General features: G+C 40.1%; 1 protein-coding gene across 1 annotated transcript in view; it reads left to right on the top strand.

The window, feature by feature from the left end:
• Positions 1 to 21,597, top strand: part of PROM2 (prominin 2) — a 72,360-nt gene that overhangs the window by 31,656 nt on the left and 19,107 nt on the right. Inside the window, exons 6-17 of the mRNA XM_063445571.1 lie at positions 2,029 to 2,118; positions 2,981 to 3,180; positions 3,779 to 3,853; positions 4,910 to 4,973; positions 5,074 to 5,233; positions 6,134 to 6,286; positions 9,187 to 9,310; positions 9,405 to 9,496; positions 10,093 to 10,177; positions 10,999 to 11,145; positions 12,035 to 12,106; positions 15,156 to 15,248. Coding sequence (XP_063301641.1) covers positions 2,029 to 2,118; positions 2,981 to 3,180; positions 3,779 to 3,853; positions 4,910 to 4,973; positions 5,074 to 5,233; positions 6,134 to 6,286; positions 9,187 to 9,310; positions 9,405 to 9,496; positions 10,093 to 10,177; positions 10,999 to 11,145; positions 12,035 to 12,106; positions 15,156 to 15,248 — 1,355 coding nt within the window. The remainder of the gene's footprint in view (positions 1 to 2,028; positions 2,119 to 2,980; positions 3,181 to 3,778; positions 3,854 to 4,909; positions 4,974 to 5,073; positions 5,234 to 6,133; positions 6,287 to 9,186; positions 9,311 to 9,404; positions 9,497 to 10,092; positions 10,178 to 10,998; positions 11,146 to 12,034; positions 12,107 to 15,155; positions 15,249 to 21,597) is intronic.

Below are 21,597 nucleotides of genomic sequence, written 5' to 3'. Positions count from 1 at the left end.
CAGCCAGGCAGCCTCAAATACCGGCTGTGCCAGTAAAATACCAGCCAGGTGGCAAACATAAGAGTAGTGTGTAAAAAAATAAATAAAAATAAAAATATATATATATATATTTTTTTTTAATGGGTCTATTCCATGGGCCTGGGCCTGGGCCTGGGCCTGGAGCTTCAGCTCCATCAGCCCCTATGTTAATCCAGCCCTCGATAAACACTATGTATACCCCATGGTGACAAATTAGTAAAACGTAATATGTAAAGAACAAGGCACTTATTAGGTCAACTCAAAAGAGCAACATCAAAAGGGAGTCTTTATCAGGTCACAAATAATTGGAAGTCTTGTCATTGACCTCAGAAGAGAGATTTAATGAGAAATGTTGAACATTATTAAATCAGTGGTTTATTTTGACCTAATTAACTATATGCAACAAACACAACCGAGTATTATTAGAAAATCATCCAAAAAAGTTAATATCTTGTTTTATTCCAGTATGAATTAAAAAAGTATCAGACAAATAAGGCAAAGAAAAAGAAAAAATGTCTAAGTATGGAATGCATGTCCTCTGTAACGGATCGACGGGCACCCCGACTGGGTACCTCAGTTAAAGGATGCTCCTAGCGTTTCCTGAGGACTCCAAGCACTCTGGCAGACACCACAATCACCGAACCGGAGAAGCATATCAATTCTCTCAAGCATATGAATGCTATAACCAGCTGAATAGGCAAAACCAAACAAATAGGTTTAGACTCCTAGCAGTCAAACTGTAACAGCATACAATAAATCCTCCCCCAATAATGAGACGACACTTCACTTTGAGGGTTAAGCAGGAACTGCAGATTTATTCACACAACCTCCTTTTAAGACATTCTCCCATGCAAGGGAGGGATCCACAACAATTAGTACCACAGCCAATAATTTACCAGTTACCTCCCACACATCTCCTCCTCTTAGTGTGACACATAATCCCATTATTCCAGACACAAATTCCCTGGGTTTCTGGATGTACCCCTAAACATAGGGGTACCGCTTTAAATGTTACATCCCCTGGTAGACCTGATCTGGGTGAGACACATATCCAAAAATCACCCAGATCGGACCAGGGGTTCGGGAATTATGGAGGGTTAAAGTTTTGACCGACCGCATGGCAAAAGTATCCGAAAATAGTTCCATGTATTTTGGCCCTGCAGTCGGTCACAGAAAAGGGAATGAAAACACACAAATTGCCTGGGTTATGGGTCCTGGGGAGGATTCAAAGGAATCCCCTTGTTCGTGGGGTTCTTTCTACCGAACGGCGGGCCGTTAGGTAGTTTCTACACGAATTGCTGGAAGTCTGGAGGTCTCAGCGGTGTTTGCCTAATCGAGTGTCCGATTTTAGTTCCAGACACTCAACTGCAAAACACCGCTGTTCGGGAGTTTAAGATGGCCACCGCCACGTGTTTGTTTCCCGAATGGCGGCCACCCAGAGGACGAAGAACACATTACATAAATGGCCAATTACCCGTTTGCAACATTGTTGCAAACAGTAATTGGAGGCACACTTATTCCTGGGTGGTCTGGTTGTTCGGTAGTTTCACTCAATATAATGAATGGAGTGATTCTACCGAACAATCAGACGAATGCTGCATAAACATATACAATTTACCGAACACATAATAACTTACATAATATTTAAGACAGCCTGAATGCAGTCTGCTACACAGTCTTAAAGGGGCATTGTTCCTAAAAGTCATAATATGTCCACGGATGGCCCTTAAAGGGCAGGTAACAGCAATATAAAATACCACATGCCCAAATATTGCATTCAAAAGTACAACTTTACCAGGGGCCATAGTCAGCAGGTAGGAGGCGGGCAGCCAGGCCTCTCCAATGCCCAGTGGCGAGGCGGGTTCCGCCACATCCTCTTTACCAGCATTAACTGAAAGGCCAAGGCAGAGCTAGAAGTTGCACTGAGAATTTAATCATTTCTGAGTCCTTGACCTTTCTGTAGAGAATTTTAGATTTCAATGCTAACCCTTATCTGTTTTCTTCTTTCAGAGTTTATCGAACATATTGACAACCTAGTACATTCCAAACTCAACAGTGAAATTTTTCCTCTTCTAACCGATGCTCTTGCAACAGCAAAACGTAAGTAAGACATCAAGTCTTCAATATATACTTTTTCCACTGTTCATCATCATAATGCCTTGCTTTTAAGACTGTATATATCACTGGTAGAGCCTCATGCAGAACTAGGAAGGAGCTAGTTTTGTGAAAAAGTTGTGTAAGGGGTAATGCTAACGTTACATAGGTAGGTATGCTGACACCATCCAAAAAAGCTGCCAAAACCTAGAGTCTCTGGGTAAAACATGAGTCCCGCATATTACAAAAACATATTCCACAAGAATCAAAATGGTGCAATGGGCAAGAGGATATGTTTACAAGGCCCGTAATCACTTTCCCTTAAACACCTAGGTGTAGGATATATGGCATGCAGTATGTGAATACATTGTTACTCCTTTCGTTTTACATACCCAAGTGAGACTCTCTTAAATTCTGGACATCCGAGGTCCTCTTCACTGGATGAGTGTCTTTAGTAACCTCACTACTGCTCTGACCGACTGGATCTTCTCTGTGTACTCTTGTATAACAATTGAACAATCAATGAAATTGTCTAAAAATATCACTTGGCAGTGTATCAATCAGATGAAAAATGACATAGTTTCTGTGAGCACCATGATTGTGCAGGTTTCCCAGCAGTATCATGTAGTTGTTATACTGTATCCTGCGGCCAAATTCATGAGTGGTGTGTAACAGCTGTGGACACGGGGACATTTTCTTGACTAAAGAGGTGAAGTATATAATGTTTAGTCGGGCCCTTCCATAGAGCTTATGACCCTCCTTCCAGCTTCTGGGGTTATGTCATTGATTGTGTAACTGTTCATTCCAACTGAATTTTGAAACTTACCTGCCTTTGAGGCTTATCAATCCTTCCAATGTCTGTTAATAGAATTGCTAAATGCAACACAACTCTTAGTGGATGTGAACAGGACTATGACTGACCTGAACCAGAGGCAAGGTAAACTGGTGGATGAACTCAGCACCCATAAACATAACCTGCAAAAAGTCCTTTCTGACCCACTCTGCAAAAACTGCAGTGAGCTTGCGGGGATCGTACAGAATTTGGAACTCGGACTGAACTACAGCCAGGTACATATAGAGGGAAACATATAGAGTGGATAACTGGAATGAGAAATGACATGAAATGCAGAGAGTGTAAGGATGGAGAAAAGGCCAAGACGGCATATGGGTCACCAGTCTGGAATGCAGGACACAGTGCTAAAGAAGAGCTTCAGCCTGGTGCTAGTCAGTCCAAGCACGGCCACCAGGGTACCCAAAGGGAAAGGGCTATAATGAGTAGTTCTGGGGCTAAGGTTTGAAAGTGGAGAAATCACGAAGGAACAATAGAATTTCCTGTTGTCTTTTTTCCTTTTGATCACCATTTAATTTTTAATATGAATACCAATTTTTCATTGCAATATATATTGGGGTTATTTATAAACAGTGCCAGCCTGTTGTGACAGTGTGAACATGTACATATTAATATATTGGAGTATTTGACATTATATTACTCCAGTTCATCTGTTTTAAATTGGGTAGTGTGGAAATAAGAAAATACTAAGAGCGATAATCTGCAGATTGAACAGAGGGTAAAAAGCATTAGAATATGAAAGCATCGTAGATAAGCAAACTATGGGACAAAATATGAAAACTGTTTCTAAAATCATCCTTGTTATTCTTTGTTTAGATCCTTACTGTGAGTGAATATGTGAATAGATTAAAAAACGTGAGGAAAGTCAATTTGACAGGAGTCTTTCAGCAGGTAATTAAATAAAATGTTTCTGCTTCTTAAACTGCCCTCTGTGCAAGAAGGTTTTAATCCACCAGTGTTTTCATAGTTATGACACCTAGATGCCTTTCATCCTCCTACACTATGTGTCCCATGCAGCAACTTCCGCTTTCTATTTTATCCTAATTATTCTCCTTTAAAAGTATCTTGTTTGTTTGGCCTTTCACTACCTCTCTTTCTTTTGGCCCTATCATCCACACAACGTCTTAAATCCCAACATTTCAAATTGACAAAGATGGGTGGGTACTCTATTGTGTTTTAAAAGAAGATAGATAGATAGATAGATAGATAGATAGATAGATATATGGATAGATAGATATATGGATAGATAGATAGATAGATAGATAATGGATAGATAGATGGATAGATAGATGGATAATGGATAGATAGATAGATAATAGATAGATAATAGATAGATAATAGATAGATAGATAGATAGATGATAGATGTATGGATGTATAGATGGATAGATGGATGGATAGATGTATGGATAGATAGATGGATAGATGGATGGATAGATGTATGGATAGATAGATAGATAGATAGATAGATAGATAGATAGATAGATAGATAGATAATGGATGGATGGATGTATAGATAGATGGATAGATAGAACACACCTAAAATATGACGCTCCTAGAAAAGAGGGACATTTTGATAAAAAGAGGGACAGAGGGATTTGCCCAAAACAAGGGCTGTCCCTCTTCAGTAGAGACATATAAGATGTGTCCTGTTTAAACAGGATGCTGTCATGTTATGTAATTTTACCAAAGTACTTTTGGAATATCCCATTCTTCCATCCAACAAATACATGTTCGGATATCCTCTCTGTTTACCCACTGATCAGTATTAACTACCTTAACTATAATAGCGCTTCTATAGTATTCCAAACTACAGCCCACCATTGCTGTTATATTGTCCTATCTTTTGATTTGACCATTGAAAATTGTATCTCCTTATACTTTTATATCTCCTTCTCTTGTCTTTGCTCTCTTTGAATCTGCATTGTATTTTCTATCTTCCTTTCAGGGATTCCAAGCTATGAATAAAGTGCCAACCTTAGTGAAAGATAAGACTGTGGAAAGTGTTAAAGGTGAGTTCTAGATCCAAAAGTTCAACGTATCCCATATGTTAGATTTATTCATTTATACTAATGTTTACATTCTTCTTCTTCTTAATTCTTTTGATTTCAGAAACTAGGATATCCATTATCAGGACTGAGAAGGAAATCAAAGATTATGTATCCAAACTTTCCTTACAGAAATACATGGACCCTGTAAACAAGGCATTACTAAATTTGGAAGAGACGAGTGATAGATATGGGAATGAGGTGGAACGCTATGAATATTACAGGTGAAATTACTTCCGTAAGAATGTTAAAATGTAAGCTCTTTTGTGCCCTTAGCACCTTGTGTTTCTGTATGTCCAACTTGCCTTTACAACCATTCTAATGATTGTAATTCATCTTTAAAACGAAAGGCAATATACTTTTAAAACTTTTAAGAATGAAAAAGGTGTTTTGTCTAAGAGAACTGGTCGTTGCAAGAACTTTAAAATATAAAATAGGGTCTGCATTGGTACTCCACCACAATTATAAATTAAAATGAATTAGAAGCTAACTTTCTAAATGTTTAAAAATCAAGAACAACATTCCATTGCATATGTCCTTCAAGGCATACCTTTGTTATTTGGCACTCGGGAAGAAATGTTTGTTGGCACCCCTGAATTGTAAATGTTGATTGTGTCACTGTATCCATGTTGTGCCTCTCTTCTCCCCATTACTCTACTGTGTGTCTTTTTTGTCTAGTTTAACCCCTCTTACCCCATATATCTCTCAAAACCCCCCTTATCCTCATGTGTCTTTTGTAATCCACCTTGATCCACTCTAATAGTCATTGTGTGTCTCTTAACTCACTCTTACCTCTTGTGATGCTTTTTAGCTCGCTTTACTCCTTGTATGTCTCTGAATCCCTTTTAACCCTTGGGTATATCTTATTACCTTCTCTTACCCTCTGCGTATTTGTGATTCTTTCTTGTTAACCCAGGTTATTTTGTAACATTTGAGGACACCAAAGACATGTCCCCAATTAATGCAGCAGAAGCACATTGTTAGACATACTAATGTATGATATCCAAATGCAACCGCTGACTAAAGCACTCAGGCACTTCCGTTAAATCTCTTTCTAATTTATAATTGCTTAATGGAATTACTGTTCATCATCTAACCATATTTTTTGTTATGCCTTCATAAAGATGGGTGATTGGAATTGTCCTGTGCACCATGGTTCTCCTGATTGTTGTCTGTACTTTCCTGGGGCTGTTTCTTGGCATTTATGGTCTTTATACACGGAGTGATCCTTCAGCAGCAACAGTCAGACGGACAGCTGGATATCGAGCCCTTATAGTGTAAGGTGTCTATACAACAACTGGTGTATTATGTTTTTTTTTCTAAGGCCACCATTTTATCTTTCGATTTTTAGTTACCTTTTTTGCATTACAGTAAGCATGCATTCAACATTCATACATTTGGCTCCCATATACAGACACTCCTCACTTACCCGGTCGTAGAACGAATTGGTTGGTAAGTGAGGCGTTAAGGGATTCCCTGCTATGATGCGTTCGTCTACGTTCAGGAAAACTTCCCTGAACATAAACAAATGCACCAGAGCAGGGAATCCCTCTAATCTATGTTCGGGGAAATTTCCCGGAACATAGATTAGAGGGATTCCCTGCTCTGGTGCGTTCGTCTATGTTCAGGGACGTTTCTCCTAACAGAGACATGCGCACCAGAGCAGGGAAATTCCTTTAAATCTATGTTAAGGGAAATTTCCCTGAACAAAGATTAGAGGGATTCCCTGCTTGGATGCGTTCGTTTATGTTCGGGGAAGTTTCCCCGAACATAGATTTAAAGGAATTCCCTGCTCTAGTGCGCATGACTATGTTCGGAGAAATGTCCCCGAGCATAGACAAACGCACCAGAGCAGGGAATCCTTCTAATCTATGTTCCGGGAAATTTCCCCGAACATAGATTAGAGGGATTCCCTGCTCTGGTGCATTTGTTTATGTTCGGGGAAGTTTCCCCGAACATAGAAGAATGCACCAGAGCAGGGAATCCCCACGACGGCTCGCACTTACCACTGGTTGTAGGTGTGAGCCGTCGTAAAACAGGAAGGTCGCAAAACGAGGACCACCTGTATTGCAGAAAGTTCTGCTACATTGTAGAAGATTAAACCAGTTCTCTGACACTTGCTACTGTAGTAATAGAGTCTTATGTTCTGAAATGCCTAAATGAGCACTCCAGAGAACAATATGACTACAGTCTCTACTATATATTTTAGTGTATTAAATTTCACAATAAAAGTCTGCTGAATAGTCATCTACTGAGTCCTGTGAGTATATATATATATATATATATATATATATATATATATATATATATATATATATATATATATAATTTATTTTATTATTATTTTATTGTTTTGGAGAATTCCTATTTGTGTTTAGATTTCTTGCCCCCATTTTGTCACCAAAAGGATTAAAAAAAACAATATACATGGCTTTATTCCTCCTGTCATCATTACTGATGGTTTGTGTCCAATATGATGCAGAAGCTGTATTGCTTTAGAAGACATGAGTGTCAATTTAAAAGAATACTGTAGTGTTAGGAATACAAAACTTAAAAATTATATGGGTATTTTTAAGACGCTGGACATCGTTATATAAAGCTTGAGGACGTCCAGCATTGTTTCATGGAGTTAAAGACCATGTGAATCAAGGAAGGTCCTCTAGTGGCTGTCTTTTATATTTCAGGGTTAAGGAGACAGGGTCACTCCACCCAGACCACTTCACTGAGATGAAATGGTCTGGTTGCTTATATTGTCCCCTTAATCTTCTTTAGTTCGATGTACCGGACTCTGATTTTGCCGCCCCCCTCTCAATACACAACGAAAATATTACAAAACGTCTAAGTGTATTCTGACATTTATATGTATTAATGTCAAAATACATTAACAATGAAATGATATATGTATTATATATGTAGAATATATTAATTACATGCTTTAATGAACTTATAATATATTATACATATATATTACATTTATAATATATTTTAAAAAAACTTTATTCTTAAATCTTAAAAAGTTTTTCCACTTTGGGTCACTGCCTGACATCTCAGGTAGTCCCTCCTGAAGGCAGAGCTGCAGACAGCCATGTAAATGCGAGGCCCTTGCGATCACATGGCCCGCAAGGGCCGGACTGGCATATTAGGCAGTCCACCCAGGCGGGAGCAACGAGGATCATTGTTTTTCTGGCCAGCGGGACTAACGGTCGTTGGCGTGAACCATGCTGCCCTAACAGTGTTTAAGCCCATAGTGTGCCGGGCGGCATAGTACACCTTAACGGCATTAAGGGGGGCAAGAGGGGGCCAGGGACCCTACATGTACTTTTATCACTATAAGGTCAGGAATACTCACTGACTCTTACACACACACACATTCACTGACACACACACACACACACACTCACTGACGGAAACACACATTCACTGACAGAAACACACACACTCACTGACAGAAACACACATTCACTAACAGAAACACACACATTCACTGAGAGACAACCACCTACATATTAACTGACATACACACTTACTGACAAACACACACACACTCACTGACAGACAAACAAACACACACTCACTGAGACAAACATTCACTGACAGACACACACTGAAACAAATACACACTTACTGAAACAAAGAAACAAACATACATACATACACACACACACACACTGACACTAACACACTGGGGCTCTTACACAAACTCACTAGCTTATATACACTTATTGTTGTTTTTTTTTATAATTGATATACTATTATATTGGTATAATGTAACTTAAACAAGTTCCCACCAGTGGCCAGTTGTTGCTGTTCAAGTGAAACTGACAAGCCTTCTCTCTTCACAACCCTTGGTTGCTGGGATATGATGTCATCTATCCCAGCAGCTCTTAACACAAAGTGATTGGCCACGAGCCGCTGCTGCTCCTCGCAGCTCACATCCCCTCTGAGGCAAAGGCTTTCACTTTGCCTCATTCGGCCAGCGCATCGGAAGGGGTAATTATTAAAGAGAGAGTGATTGGAGGGAGAGTGGTTTAATGTGCTCCCACGAATCCCACCCCCCACCGGTCACACGGACATCATTGTGCCTCTTGGCCGGTGCTCCATTAGTATGCCTGGTCTGTATATTAGTAAGTTGATGTACACCTTCTGCAGTGTTAACATGATCTTTCTTTCTCCACAGTGAGATCTACCTATCATTCTCTTTCTCCTGGCTGCTCGTAATATTTGTGTTTATAATATTTCTGGTCGGAGGAAACTTGCAAACACTAATTTGTAAACACTGGGCTAATGGTGACCTCTATAGGGTGAGTAATTCACACTGTATGAATGAAGCTGGATTGGAAAGTAAACTTTTATACACAGTGATCGTGTATAAGAAAACGTATGTATTATTTACAGTTTCTGGATAAACCTGAGAACCTACCACCGAATTTAAACTTGAAGCGTCTTTTTGGACTCAAAGAAAGTTCGAATCTGAGTGACCTGTATCAGTGAGTATCGCTGAACTGAATTAGGACCTAACTGTGATATATATTAGACATGTGCAGCTAGTTTAGTTCCCAATCGAATTTCATCCAAATTCGGCAGAAACTTCCAAATTTCCAAATCAACTGAAAACTAAAACAAACAGATCCACAACAAATTAATTAATTTTGGATCCATTAATTTTGACAAGGATAGCAAGTTAGGGAGTTATCTACTAAGACCTGAATTAAGAAAAGGGCATTTTGCTGTCCTTATGTGGGATTGCCATATTTAAGAATACCAAATTAGGGAGCAGCTTTCCTTGCTGAGATTTGTTCAGCTTAAAATGTATATTAATATGTCATCATATATTAACAAACTGAAATAGGTGAAAAAAACTATACAAGAAAAAATATTTTGCTTTATTATTCTAAAATTGCTGAATAACTTTTTGTGTACCATACATTGCCCCGTAGTTCAAACCAACAACTGTTTTCATTAGTTAAGTAGCACACAATAGGGCCTTGCAATAGGACATACTGTAGCTATGTGTATGCCATACCTTTCCTAAATGCATCCATTAAGGTTCTTCCTATTTTTAATCAATTATTCTTTCTTCCAGAGAATGCTACAGAGGAGCACCAATATGGGATGTTCTTCAGTTTAATTCTACAATTGATTTTGATAGTCTATTTAACATCTCTAAGGTAAATACCTATCCAGAGGCCTCGTATGTCTAGTCATGTGATACTGAACACCAGCAGTAACTATAAGCATTAATTACACTATGTGTATGTGTAATATTATTTATGATATGTCATTACTATGAGTCAGTGAGCTAGGAGTAAAATAGCATTGTTGGTTTAGTAAAAATGTGTTATTAGCCTTTTGTTCAGTCACAATAAAACTTTCTGTTTTATGGTTATTTTATATGTTGTTGTTGTAGATGTATCATCTAGTCCATATTTACGAGTGTAGCTTTAGTTTTCAGGATTAGGGACCCAGGTCTGGCTGACAGTGGGCTTCCATTAAACTGGTCAATGTGAAGCTTCTAAATAAACAAGTTCTCTAGGTCACGTAGAATTGTAGCAAGTGCCCATTAAATGGTACTTTACCAATACCTATTACCTGGTGTCTCCTGAGGTGTAACTATTGGTACAAATGGAGCATAATACCATCTGTACTTGGATAATACCATCTGTACTATCAGTGACCACCAGAAAGTGGAATGCAGAGAATCAACCATCGCAGTGCAAGTATTAAAACTGCACGTTTCATTTGGGTGGTACCATTTACATTGCATTGTGTACGCTTAGCATCACCCTATGCTATGATTTAAGATATTATTGAACTCAGATCAATGCCAAGACTGTTTATAAGGGTTTTAAAAAAAAATGTATAAAAGCTGAGTCACGGTGTGACTTCTGTTTTAATGATTAATGAGTAATGTGCTCCAACGAGCTGTGTAAGGCCAACATCTAATTGCTGTAGCAAATTTTTATTTCCATCCTTATTTTCCTCTTCCCAGTACACAGGCGATCTCCAAAGCAAGATAGAAGACATTCCAGTGGACATGGATGCACTAGATCTTTTTGTGAACATTGCAGTATTAGTACTGTTGGACTATAAAAACAGTGGGCTGGATCGAATCCCTGCCAGCAGCATCATGGAGCAGGTGACTCTGGGAGTGGAGGGAGAACAACTGAATATTTACTAGCTAGAAATTGGGAAAACTAGCAAATGCTAGTAGGCTTTAGGTTTATGTTACTGTCTCGCGTTAAAGGCAGAATGCAATCTAATGTATGTGTTGGAGATTCTACTTTAGATGACAATGGATATTGAATAAGCTCCTGTTTTCTGTTCTAGGTTTTTATGGTACAAATAACTTTTCTTTAGGTTTAGTGGTTGTCACTGATAATCACTTATTTATATTACTGTGGGGTTTTAATAACAAAAGGATTGTATTAGTATACAACAATGGGCACATTGTAAATTAGTCATATAGTCAAATGGCAGGCAAATTTTTTCTTGGATCAACAAACTGTTACCCCACATATGAACTAAAATACTTGAATATTCAAAGGTGTTTATAAATGTGTACAGAATCATTTAAGAACCTGTAGAGGAACTCTGCAAGATTCTATGTTTGCAGCTCAAAAACATTACTTTGTATCTCCTAAAAAATACTCTTTCGGACCTGAAAGATCTTTAAAATATATGTTTTGGTTTTTTTTTTTAAACCTTTTTTAATTGTTATTTCTGTAACCAAACTCAGTGGATGAATGAAATGTTTCAATAGGCTGTTCTCTTTCGTTACGATGTAAACTATGCTAGGGTTGGATAAATTAAATTGTTACTCAAGTGATGGATTTCCTTTATTATTTAGCTTAAGCTTTAGATTTGGAGTCCACATTCTAACGTAACAGGCATTTGACGTATTCATGGCACACAGATTAGTATCTCTTTAAAAATGCCTTGTTTCAAATTCTTACCATTTGAAATATTATGATATTTAAACTACTGGTAATTTTGAAGACGTGAGTAAACCTGTGTAATTTACTTAGATACAAGAACCTCTGCTGAAAGTGGACATGGAGCAGTTTGTATCAGCTTTGGAGACTCTCGCCACCATCCAGGTAAGCCAGAGATATAAACCAGATCTACTCATATGGGGATTGATTTATTAGTGCACGTAAAAACTAGCGCAAACAAGAGAAATATTTACGTTATTTCCTTTAAAACATCAGTGAGATTTACTAGTCTGACTCACAGTATTGCAAAGTAGCGTAAAAGTACAGCTCAACTGTAATAAAGCTTGAAGCCTTCAAAGGAGCAATGTTTAGATATGCCAGACAAGCTCTATGTACATCAAAGGGAATCTCCCAATCCACCATGGCTCCTTTACAACTCCTTTATTGGCTTCTTCTTCTCACTTGATCTGTACATATTTTGCAATACACTGATTGGCCCATTTTCATGCCTTTTTGCTTCGTTTGAATAGTTTTTTTTCCCAAATAATGGACGAAAATAGTCTAAACAGAAACAAATTTCGGACCACCCAGACAATTTTCTTTTTTTTTTTTCCCCGAATGAATCAATTTGGCCTGCATATGTCTAGTTTGCAATATATATGTAAAGTTTATTCATATAAATAATCATAAATAATATTATGTAAAAAACCCTCATTACCTCTAACTCCGTCGCTCTGTTGTTTTTTTTTATTTTGTCTTTCTTAAAGATCCTGTAATTCAGAGGTTTTCCTTCTTACTCTGTCTGGCTCTGTATCTCTCTACATTTTACTCTCTTTTACAGCTCAGTGACACTTTCCTCTCTACTCTCTCCTGCTCAGTGGTTCTCTCATATCTCTCTTTGGCAAAATCTGGCATTCTTACCATCTCTAGCTCAGTGGTTCTGGCCCCTTGGCTCTCTCCTCCTAACTCCCTCTTGCTCACTGGCCATAATCTTTATACTAATTCTGGCTCAATGGCTCTGATTCTTTTACTCTGTTGTGCTCTCTCTTCATCTTAAATTCTGTATCTGATTTTTTTCTTCCTTTCTCTTTGCTATTGTGCCTCTGTCATTATTACAGTCTCTGGCTCCATGGCTCTTTCATTCTTGCTTTCTATGGTTCTGTGTGGTTCTCTCTTTTCACTCTTTCTGATTCAGTGCTTCTTATTGTCTCCCTGGCTCAGGGCTGTCTCACTCATACTTTCCCTGGGTCTGGGAAGTCTTTTAGTGATACTAATATCCTTCTTCACTATGGCCCTCTCATTCTGACTATCCTTGGTGCATTGACTCTCTCTAGCTCACTACACATAGCCTTTTATTTTCTTCAAACTCTGTTTTGCTCAGTGATTCTTTGCTTTTCACCCTATGTGGCTCAATGGTTCTCTCCTTATTCTCCGTGGCTCAGTGGCTCTCTCATTCTAACACTCTTTGGTGAAGTGACTCTCCTCCTTACAGTCACTAAGTCAGTACACATAGCCTATTTCTTTTTCCTCTTACTCATTCTTGCTCAATGATTCGTTCCCTTCTGTGGCTCAGATGTTCTCTCCTTCTTACTCTCTCAGGTTCAGTGGCTCTCTCATTCATACTCTCTCTGGACCAGTGGCCTTCTTGTTCATACTCCCTCTGGCTCAATGACTCTCTCATTCATACTCTCCCTGGCTCAGTGACTCTTTCATTCATACCCTCTCTGGTTCAGTGGCTCTCTCATTCATACTCCCTGTTGCTCAGTGACTCTCTTATTCATACTCTCACTGTCTCAGTGACTCTCTCATTCATACTCTCACTGGCTCAGTGGCTCTCTCATTCCTACTCGCTTTGGTTCAGTGGCTCTCTCATTCATACTCCCTGTTGCTCAGTGACTCTCTTATTCATACTCTCACTGGCTCAGTGACTCTCTCATTCATACTCTCACTGGCTCAGTGGCTCTCTCATTCATACTCCCTGTTGCTCAGTGACTCTCTTATTCATACTCTCACTGGCTCAGTGACTCTCTCATTCATACTCTCACTGGCTCAGTGACTCTCTCATTCATACTCTCACTGGCTCAGTGACTCTCTCATTCATACTCTCACTGGCTCAGTGACTCTCTGATTCATACTCTCACTGGCTCAGTGACTCTCTCATTCATACTCTCACTGGCTCAGTGGCTCTCTCATTCATACTCTCTCTGGTTCAGTGGCTCGCTCATTCATACTCTCTCTGGACCAGTGACTCTCTCATTTATATTCTCTCTGGCCCAGTGGCTCTCTCATTCATACTCTCTTTGGCTTTGTGGCACTCTTACTCATTCATTTTTTATTCTTTCTTTGAAGTATATTTCAAGAATTTCATAAATTATTTTATTTTCTATCATTCTCACTCTCGTATTGAGTATTCATTATCTGTCATGTTTCTCCACTATCATTCTGTTTCAGTATTCTACCTCTTATATCTATTCTTGCTCTCAACCTCTTTCTTTCGCTAATGCTACCCTTTCCTCTTATTAGTTGCTGTCACATATTTTCTTAATTGTTCAGTCCCTTTAATAATATCCTTCATTCATTGATTTGCATTGTAGTCATTGAGCTAAATGCGCTGCTGATTTCATATAACAATTGCATAATAGATAATTGTGAGATAAAATAAGACATAGATGTCTTACAGTAAAATATGTCTGTTCCACCCTTTCTGTAGTCTGAATTTCACAGTCGGTGTCTCCTCTTCGTAACCCCTTCCCAGCATCAGCCCTGTCATTGGCTTCTCCATAACTGCTCTTCCGGTATACCACTGAAATTAGGGCACTAAACAAATAATTTATCATTTTTATGCAAATAAATTACTTTTACTTGATTTACAGCAGGATTAGAGCAGGTTGGTTTACTGTTAGAAATAGCAAAAACCCACTGCACACCAATCTATGCCTAAAAAAAGTTATTTTTTGGTACATTCAATACACCAATCAGTCAGTATACAATATAAAGTGCATAGACATAAAGTGTAACGTAAGCAAGCATATACACCTACAACCTACATAAATAAAGTGCAATAAGATTACCCATTAAATGTGTAAACATATGTTCTGACCTAGGGCTGGAGACCAAGCTTCCCCAACATTTTGGCTACTGTTTTACCGATATCTAACTGTTGAGACTTATGCCACAAACATATTAAAACCATCTCTTTATTTTCCCAACTCAGAGTGATCCAAGTATAAAGAGTCAGTTGCTAAATGAAATAGCTTCTCTCAAAAAGTTTCAGACTTCCTTACTACAAGATCAAGAAAATTATACGGTGAGAATCTTGCTACAATGTGTAACGTGACATGTGAAAATTTCTGTTTCCATCAGAGAGCTAACGTTTTAATTGTTGTAGAGGTATATTCCACTTAATGCAAATGTTCAAGCACTAGCATACCAACCTCGGGGCAGTTTGCATACAAAACAACTGATGTAATGCTAATAATTCACAATAGATGCTGATGATTCATATCTTGTTGAGTTCAGTCTCTCTTGGGCTCAATATTATCTTGGTCAGGACTGCCCAACAGGTAGATCCCCGGATGTTGTAGAACTACAACTCCCATGATGCTTTGTCATTCTAAATGCATTCTAAAGGCATGCAAAGCATCATGGGAGTTGTAGTTCTACAACATCTGGGGATCTACCTGTTGGGCAACCCTGTTCTACAGTCTAGATTGGTAGGTTCCTTTGAAAAGCAGCCACATTCAATAGAATGTAAAGGCTAGGGAGTGGCGAGGTGGGGTTGAATCTCAGATTCCCAGTTCCTTACCTGCACCTGGATTTACGTTTACGAACAATCAAGTACTTAGAGATTATATATAGAATGTATCTTCTAGTTAAATAAGGCCATTGCAATATAGAGTGTATTAGTCAGCATAGACAAGAACTGCAGCTAAAGCTTAAAGCAGGCTTCCTCAAACTCCGGCGCTCCAGATGTTGCTGAACTACAACTCCCATGAGTCTACGAATTAAATAGATAGGCTGAGAATCATGGGAGTTGTAGTTCAGCCGAAGTTTGGTGAAGCCTGGCTTAAAGGAACAATGAAGTGGTAGCATAGCTCCCAACTCCGGTGTCCTGCAAATTGGGATGCCAGTGGGAGGGAGGTAAATGGGACGGGCCAGTGATTTGGTTGTGTCACTAGCTCTGTCCCCAAAGAGGTGGAATCATCTGGAAAGGAGGCGGGGCGCACAAGTTAGTGGAAGGTGAGTCTGGTGTGAATGCATGACAGGCTGCCTGTCCATCATGCAGGCCGGAGCGCAGAGATCTGACCCTGGAGGGAACACAGTTTCAGTACTCCCTGCACTGTCCTTGTACACTGAATATAGCGCAAGCACATCTTTTGATTCACTTGTGCTATGATTGTTGGTGCCAGTTTCCTGGTATTCCCAAAAGCAGGACACCAGGGAAGGTTGGTTGAAAAGCATGCATTACAAATACAAACCTGGAAAATTGGAGACATATGGGCATCCAACTGTTTCTCATAGAAAATTATTTAATTCAATGCTTTCCTATAAGCTGCAACCTCACATTGTGGAGGAAGCACCTCTAGTGACTTATTTTTTAAAATTGTATTTATATATTCTTTATTTCTTTTCACAATTGAATAAATAACAAACCCATCAAAACATTGAATACATACACGCATCATACATAAGACAAATACAATCATTCTATGGAAGGGTGGTTTATGTCTTCTTATAAGTTTAAAATTGAATTATAATGAACTTTCCCTTCCAGGCTGTGGAGTTAAATTTCCTTACTTTGATATATATCACTGTAATACTTATGGGTCTAGATCCTGCCCAGGAGTTAATCTGTTCTGATGACCAATTTTAGATAGTTTTCATATTTCGATATTTGATTACGGTTTACTCTTGGGTTTGATATACTAATCCTTTTCTCCATTTCGAGCTGGTAAAGCAATTGATTTATAAATGATCTTTAGATGGAACTTCTTTGTTTCCTGGGTCTGGCAATAAGAGCTTTAACCCCATAAGGACCGAACTTCTGGAATAAAAGGGAATCATGACATGTCACACATGTCATGTGTCCTTAAGGGGTTAATTGCCATAAAACAATAAATTGCCAAAGTGGTATAATATTTAGAATGTAGCTGCCAATTGAGATGTAGCAGTGCCACTTCTGGTTTCCTTTCTAAGGTTACACCGGTTACATCTTTGATTAAATCAAAAGCATGTTTCTAATCCTAGAACAACAACACCAAATATGTTTCATCTTGCCCTCTGATTGAATACATCTCCAACAAATACCCAGATTAATCTGTGATATCTTGGATAATCTAGTTGCCACTAAGTACCATCTATATAACATTTTTTTTTTTAATTCTTTATTTTTGTTGTGCACATATATATCACAGGCAGGTAAGAGGTGCACCAAAAGCAGTCCTCCAACATATCCCCCGCTCAACATGCGGGGCACTAGATGAACAGGCACATTTTATAATATAATATTAACAAGTAGAGACAGTCGCTTGTGTAGGTAGCTAGGTAGTTAATTCAAGTTAAATCATTGCGGTGGCTATGCTTTTGCTATCTAAACGTTAGTTACATCGCTTTAGTGCTATTAGTGAACAATTACGTTACACAACGTATTTTGCTTGAGTAGAGTAACGCATTATGAGTAGGCATTAAGCATGCATCGATTAGCAGTAGAATACTGTTAGTTACTATGCTGTAAATCACTAAACAATGCTGGCCAGGGCCGCCATCAGGGGGTGACAACCATGACGGTTGTCACGGGCCCGGCGGTCCTGGGGGGCCCGGAGTGCACAGGTAATCCTCTGCATGCCCGGGCCCCCAGCCCTTCAATCTGCATATATACGTAGCGAGTACCGCTATGTATATATGCCTCTGCGGGCACTGCTGGCAGGGCCCAGGATATACTTACCTTCCCCTCCAGCACTCTCGCGAGCCACAGCAGTAAAGCGTTGCCGCGGGTTGTCATGACAACGCTCCGCGGCACGCAATGCATGCTGGGCTCGCATAGAGCAGTGGCTGGCAGGAGGGAGAACATGGAGGGAGTCTGCTGGGCTCCTCCTTGCTGCCCCAACAAGCGGAGCCACCGGACCACCAGGGAATCCAGTGTCCCCCCTTCCTGGCTACAGGTAAGAGGCAGGGAGGGGGGAATACATATTTTTTAATTATACAAATTCTTAAAAAATAAATAAATAAAAAAATCCCAGAAGCATTTGTCACACATACACCACACACACACACACACATATCAAACAGACAAACTGCATCCACTACACAACCATACACATCATCCACTACACAACCACACACATCATCCACTACATAAACACACACATCATCCACTACACAACCACACACATCATCCACTACATAAACACACACATCATCCACTACACAACCACACACATCATCCACTACACAACCATACACATCATCCACTACACAACCACACACATCATCCACTACATAAAACAGACAAACTGCATCCACTACACAACCATACACATCATCCACTACACAACCACACACATCATCCACTACATAAAACAGACAAACTGCATCCACTACACAACCGTACACATCATCAACTACACAACCATACACTATACAACCATACACATCATCCACTACACAACCATACACACACTGCATCCACTACACAACCACACACATCATCCACCACATAAACACACACACTGCATCCACTACACAACCACACACATCATCCACTACACAACCACACTAACTGCATCCACTACACAACCACAAACATCATCCACTACACAACCACACACATCATCCACTACATAAACACACAAACTGCATCCACTACACACATCATCCACTACACACACACACACAGTATCCACTACACAAATACACACTGCATTCACTACACACATAATCGACTACACACACAGCATCTACTACACAAACACACACTCTGCATTCACTATACACACACTACTTACACTACACAAACACACACTCTGCATTAACTACACACACACACACTACATCCACTACACAAACACACACTCTGCATTCACTATTCACATACTACATCCAGTACACAAACACACACTCTGCATTCACTATACACACACACTGTCCACTACACAAACATACAATCTAAATCCACTATAAACAGCGTATCCACTTTACTCACGCACTTTGTATCCACTACACACATTTTATAGCCACTATACACACACACAAACAAATTCAGTACACAGACACTTCATCCTTGTGGGTGGACTTAAGATGGGCCCTGTGGGTGCATTTAGGGGCGGGTTATGTGGGCGGACCTGGGGCGGGTCATGTGGACTGACGTGGGGGCGGGCCCCGGGGCGCCCAGACCGCAGGCTGTGTCAGGGGCCCCAAAATTTCTGGTGGCAGCCCTGATGCTGGCACACAAGATATATCATGAAAGAAAAGAAAGAGAAAGAAAGAGAAAAAAAAAAAGAAATTATAACATAAAACAAAGCCTTGTAAGTAAGCAATTTGGTCACAGTTTAAGAAAAATATGCTTAACAATAGTATGCTCCACTGTCTGAAGTACAAGGCTCTATATTAGTAGATGAACAAGTGTAGACTGCACACTGAGCAATACATTTGAGATCCTTATATAGGTTGAAGTGGCTTAAACAATATGCTAGACAATTCCTAACACCCAATCTGCTCTAATTAGAGTATAAGAAGTTCAGTGTGCTAGTGAGTTAAGCAGGCTAGTGCAGGGGTGTTAAGTAAGCTAGTCATAGGTCAGACATGCTGTGCAAAATTTGTAACATGCCTGACCAATGCCAGATGAGATTTACAGTTATGTTATCTATCTGTTGCGAAATCTCTTATCCTCTAACTGCCATAATTAACTGATTGATTCTCAAGTATCTTATTGAATACAGTACTTTAAAAAACCGTTGGGGTTTACACAATAAGAAAGAAAAACAAAAACTATCTGTCGTAAACTCAAAACTGATTTCCAAAAGTAGGCAAAAATATCAAGCTGTGACTTGAGCGGGAGAATATTTTCACAACTATATGGTCCTGAATATTACAATTTGGATTTCAACTCGCTATACACAGTTTAGCAAATGAACCCCCTTTTCTGTACTGCTCTACTTCTTTTCTGAAGGGAGCGATATTGTAACACCTCATATTTCCTTGTCTTTGGACTGCTAACTACTTATAAAACGGGCAAAGGAAAATGCACCCTGTTTGCAACCTCATCTTACATACAAAGGCACTTAAAGTAAAGCGGGCAGACTAAGGAGCGTTAAATTCACAGTTACCGTAGTCACATTAAAAATCAGGGCAATAATCATAACTGAAAATAAAAATGAAGTGCAGTGCAGTCCCATCCTTGAATTTCAGGTTGATATGAAATCGGCGGGGACCCATGAGGGTGCCATCCGGCTGATCGGGTCGACTCCTTTCCTCAGCCGATGCCCTGTCTCTGGGGCGGTCGTTGGTCCTGTTGGAGCTGACAGGTTTCCAGCTGCGATCTGCTGTGTGTGGGAGTGTAAGGCTATTCTGCCGCTGGGTGCCGGTCGTTGGATGCTAGGACCGCAGAGTGATAGGGAAGTCGGGTCCTGTTCTGTGGCTTGAGGTCGTGAGTGTCGACGTTTGAGGAGCCCTGCACCGTTTCCCGCCTTTTTGGATGTCGACTCCGTTCCAGACTGGATGCTACTCTGGATTTGTGAGGGGGATTCATCTGCAGGTTGCGCCGGATAGCTGGGCGGATCCAGGCTGCCACCTCTCTCATCGCCAGCCTGTAAAGCTGTCTCTGGGCCTTGAGCTTTGCCCATAGGTAGGTGCGCAGTCGGTCGATGTACTCCAGTGCGTGCTTGGGTGGTTTAGTGAGTGTTTGTTTGTTCCTAAGCTGCTTCTGAGCCGCCATCTTGGCTGGGCCCTGTAGGTCTCGCTTGGTTGAGGGTCTTGTCGTCGTCCCTGCCGCCATTTTGGCTGGGCCCAGTAGTTCTCGTTTGGTCGACAGCTTATTCATCCCCATGTGGGGTCTGCTAGTGTGCTTGTCGCTTGGTCGGTTGCTTGTGCCGGGATATCCCTCACCGGCAAGGGGGGGTGATCGGGGTCTTAAGCGTTGCAGTCAATTCCCACTGGTCCGTCGACGGGGAGGTCGTCCACCTCTCCCACGCCAGTGCGCACAGGTAGGCCGCAAATCAGCGTCTGCTTCAGAGTGCCTCTCTGAGTCCGGTGGTCCGGCCAGGTAAGTCCCCGGGTGCCACCGCTGCTCTGCTGTGCCAGATTAGAGGGCTCGGTGTGAGTTAGAGATTAAAAGTCACTTGTTAGCAGGGTTTTCTCCCGGAGCTCCTGTTCAGTGCGACCAGCCTGCTCAGCGGTCAGGCCCCGCCCCATCCATATTTTTTTAATTTTTATCTGTGTTTCTAATAAATTTAGACAGTGTACTGATTTTTTCAATTTCATATAGGCTAATCCCCAATACTTGAATTGTGTATTTATCAGACAGTCTCGCTCCCATTTCTTTAAAAGGAGAGGGGGTCTCTAATATTATTTCATTTTTCATTAACTCTTTTGTTTCGAGTGAATTGCCTTAATATGATGTCCCTTAAATATTTTACTTAGTAAATTACCTATTCCATTAT

Source organism: Pelobates fuscus, chromosome 3 (genome assembly GCF_036172605.1).
Source record: "Pelobates fuscus isolate aPelFus1 chromosome 3, aPelFus1.pri, whole genome shotgun sequence".
Taxonomy (NCBI): domain Eukaryota; kingdom Metazoa; phylum Chordata; class Amphibia; order Anura; family Pelobatidae; genus Pelobates; species Pelobates fuscus.
Note: the sequence above shows the minus strand (reverse complement) of the source record. Positions and strands in the feature narration are given on the sequence as shown.